Source organism: Pieris napi, chromosome 18, assembly GCF_905475465.1.
Source record: "Pieris napi chromosome 18, ilPieNapi1.2, whole genome shotgun sequence".
NCBI classification, from domain to species: Eukaryota; Metazoa; Arthropoda; class Insecta; order Lepidoptera; family Pieridae; genus Pieris; species Pieris napi.
In genome coordinates, this window is record NC_062251.1 from 8,603,214 (window position 1) to 8,607,654 (window position 4,441).

The 4,441-nt window shown below is 33.6% G+C and overlaps 1 protein-coding gene across 1 annotated transcript; it reads left to right on the forward strand.

The window, feature by feature from the left end:
• The first annotated feature begins 542 nt into the window (after positions 1-542).
• Positions 543-4,090, forward strand: LOC125058627 (chymotrypsin-2-like). The gene is made up of 5 exons (XM_047662735.1): positions 543-670; positions 994-1,177; positions 1,786-2,032; positions 2,871-3,023; positions 3,780-4,090. The coding sequence occupies exons 1-5, from the start codon at positions 601-603 to the stop codon at positions 3,939-3,941; spliced, it is 816 nt and encodes a 271-aa protein (XP_047518691.1). The 5' UTR covers positions 543-600; the 3' UTR covers positions 3,942-4,090.
• Positions 4,091-4,441: the final 351 nt, after the last annotated feature.

Here is a 4,441-nt window from a genome sequence, read left to right on the forward strand (position 1 = left end):
CAATATATGTATGAGACCCTTATCGAGAACTATCTTTTAAAATGCATGATGTAAAACAACTGCCACGATCACTTATTAAATATTTCTACATGTAATTAGTGATTATAGAGTATTTGTGTTTCTAAGGGGTTTAACGAAACAAAATTTCGCTAAACCGTCTACTATTACTAGTAAATGAGAATTACCTCTACTAGATTTTACGAAAGTGCCAAGATGGTCGGTGTGTTGTGTGTGAAATGGTACGTCCACTTTGGCTTTAGGTCGGAAAAAAGCTTCATGAGCATTTGAGGTTTTTTTGGAAACGCACACGCTATACAAGCGTTTACATATTTCTTAACAAATTTTGGAATTTAAAATATTGTAGTATAACTGTATTTTTATTTGTGGACCAACGTAACATACAATTAAAATCAGAAGAAAAACAAGTATTAATTTTAAATTGGATCTGAAATTCTATGTTTTAAATTTCTTTATAGATAGTAATAAAATTAATTATACTGGTGAAAAGTAATTAACGGTTATTTTCCTTTTGAAACATCGTTTTTAATTATTTTATTAATTGCACTTTTTCATCTAAATATTACATATAAATAGGTGCAAATGCAAAGTATAATCAGAAAAATGTTTGTTCAAGTGGGGTTGCTGCTTCTACTTTCGCGGGGACTTCTGGGTAAGTATTGATTGATTTATTTATAATTCGTTCTTCGTTATAATTCTCACACATCTCTAGATGTTTTCCTTTCCTGTTCGAAAAGCAGAATTCACTCCGTTATTCGAATCCTCGAAGCTCGACTTTCTTGTCTCAACGAAACCTTCCCCGCTATCCTTTTTATTCCATCTTCCCAGGTTTCTGGTGAGCCGTCCTCGTTTTCTTCCCACTGGGCCATTCCAAGTAAGGGTATTTTCTTGTATTTTTTGACCCATCTGTCATTACAAACGCGGGCGCGTCATTCATAAGTAATAGCATTGAGGCTGGCTAATAAATGTTCACAGGCGAGTCTGATTTCACGGATATTGATGGAGATACGCGAATCGTAGGGGGTCAAGATGCTCCAGAGGACTTCGCGATTTACCAAGTCTCCATACGTAAGCACAACAAGAATCAAGAATGGCACACGTGTGGCGGATCTATCATACACGAAGAATGGGTTTTAACAGCTGGTCACTGCACATATGGGTCAGTAACATTATTTTTATAAGATGCCCTGGTTAGGAAAACCTTTTTTTGAATTCTTAATAAAAATAAAGACTATGTAAATAATAAAAAAACATATTTACTTGCTTGGAAACATGCTGGTCCTGCTCCATAGGACAATCATAGAGCCTGGACAAAATGAAATTGGTTGGTGATTTTTTGCTTTAGCTAAAAAAAATTTAAATTTATAATGCTACAAATGTAATTATTTTATTTTATCTCACACACTGTTTTATTGTTTTTTTTTTTATTATTTTTATTACTCTTTAATGTAAATATTCTACGGTTTCGATATTTGTAAATATGTGAGGAACATGTATACTAACTTTTATTCTAAGAGTCCATTGTCTTCACATATAATTAGTTAACAAAATATTGTAAACCTTGTTAAAAGAGTAAGTGTGGAGTTTCTTGCCCATTCTTCTCCACACGAAACTACCTTTTGGAAGGGGTAACTAGAATCTTCTTTTTTTTTTGACGTTCAAAGTGCCATTTTAGGTGGTCTAATTGAAATAAATGATTTGACTTTGACATGGAAAGTACCAGAAGGTTCACCGGTACTATTATATCTTTCCAATTTTAATTTACAGTGTTGATGCCAAAGTACTGTCCATAGTGGTTGGATCAAACCTACTCATATTTGGTGGCGACAGTTACAAAATAAAGAAAATTATCACTCACGAGAATTATGCAAAAAAAGATTTAAGGAATGACATAGCTCTTATGAAAGTCGACGGGAAAATCAAAATGAAGAAGAACGTTAGGGCAATCAAATTGATGAAACAGCCTGTTGCTGCTGGAACAATTTGTGCTCTGACAGGATGGGGGGAAATTAACGTAAGTACTCAGACAATTTAGGTTATAGTTATCGAATTGAGTATTTGAGACCTAACTGTCTAGTCAAAGACGGTTCTAGAATTCGTCAAAGGTTTTATATTATTTTATTTATTATTTAGTTATTAACACTTCATTGCATATATGTACATTAATATAGTACAATTGACATAATTAAATAAAAAGGAGAGCAACTGGCGGCCTTATCGCTTTCGAGCGATCTCTTCCAGGCAACCACTGTGAGAAAAAAAAAGTATTAAATTACATAAGAAAGGCAAGAAGTGCAAAAATACATGTATTACATTTAAATGTTTAGAAAAAGAAACTTATCAGGAACAAAAAACAAACTAAACTAATAAAGTATACATGAAAAAAAAACATAATAATAATAATAAAAAGTGCACATGAATCATTTTTAATTTCCTAAATTAAGATCAGTCTCACGACAGTTGGTAGGTACCTATTATTAAAGTTAGGGATACGATGTGGACAGGTAATGTTTGTAAAGAAGAGATTTAAAGGAAGATAGAGAAGGAGCTAAGCGAATAGGGACTGGAAGTGAGTTCCATAGCTTAACTGCAGAGACCTTAAAGGATTCGCCAAGAAAGGAGGAGTTATGACACGGGATTTCAAGGATATAGTTTTCGGAAGAGCGTAAGCTATAGTTATGGGATCCCAAAAATTTAATTAGTCTGTTCTTTCTAATGAGTAATAAATGGTCAAATATGAAATATGTTAAAACAGAATTTGATTATATGTGATAAGAAATCCCTGCCCAGGCCCCAGGAGTAGTGGATGGATCCTCCGATGTATCTAACTGTCAAATTGAATTGTTTCACAGGATAAAAGAACTGTGCCGAACAAACTTCAAATTATGTTCTACAGGACAATTAACAACAAGGAGTGCAACAAGAGGTTAAAAGGTTTCAATTTCGCACCAATCGATGACAAACAGCTCTGCGTGAGAGGACCAGATAAGAAGGGTGCCTGTAGAGTAAGTGTAACTTAGTGACTTAGGATAAGATTCGGATTTTAAATAACAACGTAGCTATGGCAACATCCATTACATATATTAATCGATTTATATGTCGTTTTGTATATCTACAATATAAAAATACAAAGAATGAGATAGAAAATCAAAATAGCGAATATATATATATATGTGCTGACGGAAGACAACTTTTTACCAGCTCACTCGCTATATATATATACATACATCTCATACTCATATACTCATGATAATTATAAACTTTTTCATATTAGGAACAAAATTTTCTTGACAATAACGAAAACAAAAGGTAACGAATGTCGTGCAGGTACACGCGTCCATATTTTATTTATTGATAGATTGACGAATAATAATACCATTTAAAAAGCGGCAGCCTAGTTTTTTTTTTATGATTGGACAATTCAAACCAATTGACCAAGTCCCTTGCTAAGCTGGTGAAGCTTGTGTTATGGGTACTAGGCAACGGATATACATACATATTATAGATAGATAGACATATTTAAACACCCAAGACCTAAGCACAACACCAAATGCTCATCACATCGATGTTCGTCTAGTGGCTTCAGCGTGCAAACATAGTGAGAAAACCGGCACAGGAAGGTGATCACCTACTTGCCAATTAGATTGACAAATGATCATGAAACAGATACAGCAATCTAAGGCCCAGACCTAAAAAGGTTGTAGCGCCACTGATTTATTTATTTTTATATTTTTTAATTAATAAAGATATTCGTTCCATAGGGTGATTCAGGAGGTCCTCTGGTCGCTCGTGATGGAAACAAAAACATTGTTCAAGTTGGAGTCGTGTCCTGGGGGACAATCCCGTGCGCTAAAAACTACCCGGATGTTTTTGCGTCAATTTCTGGCTATTCTGACTGGATTGACAAACATATGAAGGATTAAAATTATGTTTCGACAAATTATTAATTGCTAACCAACCTTCATATAAAAGTCTATCAGACCAGATATAGGATAAGTTTTTTCAGATAAAGTTATTTTTTTTTCATTGTGCACAATGTCTCATACATTTAATAAAGAGTGATATATAACAATATAATTTTTTATTTTGATCTACACGATTTTTTAACCATTATTATCTAGCCTAACTATTAAAAAATAAAATACTTGTCTGGTCGACAAGTTGAAAATGGTACAAAATAGAGATACTGCTATTAAAATTATGTGCGATAGATAGTATAGTGACGGGATCACCACTTTTCTGTTGAACTTTTTCCTGATTTTTCTTTGCTATAAACCTCACGGAGCCCGAGACCTTTCCAACGAATGCAAAACCGTGGAAATCGGTTCGTGCGTTCTGGAGTTATAGCGTCAGGAAGGAAAACCCGACTTATTTTTATATAGTAGATTAAAGATGAAAAAAAAATGGCAAAAAAATTTAAACA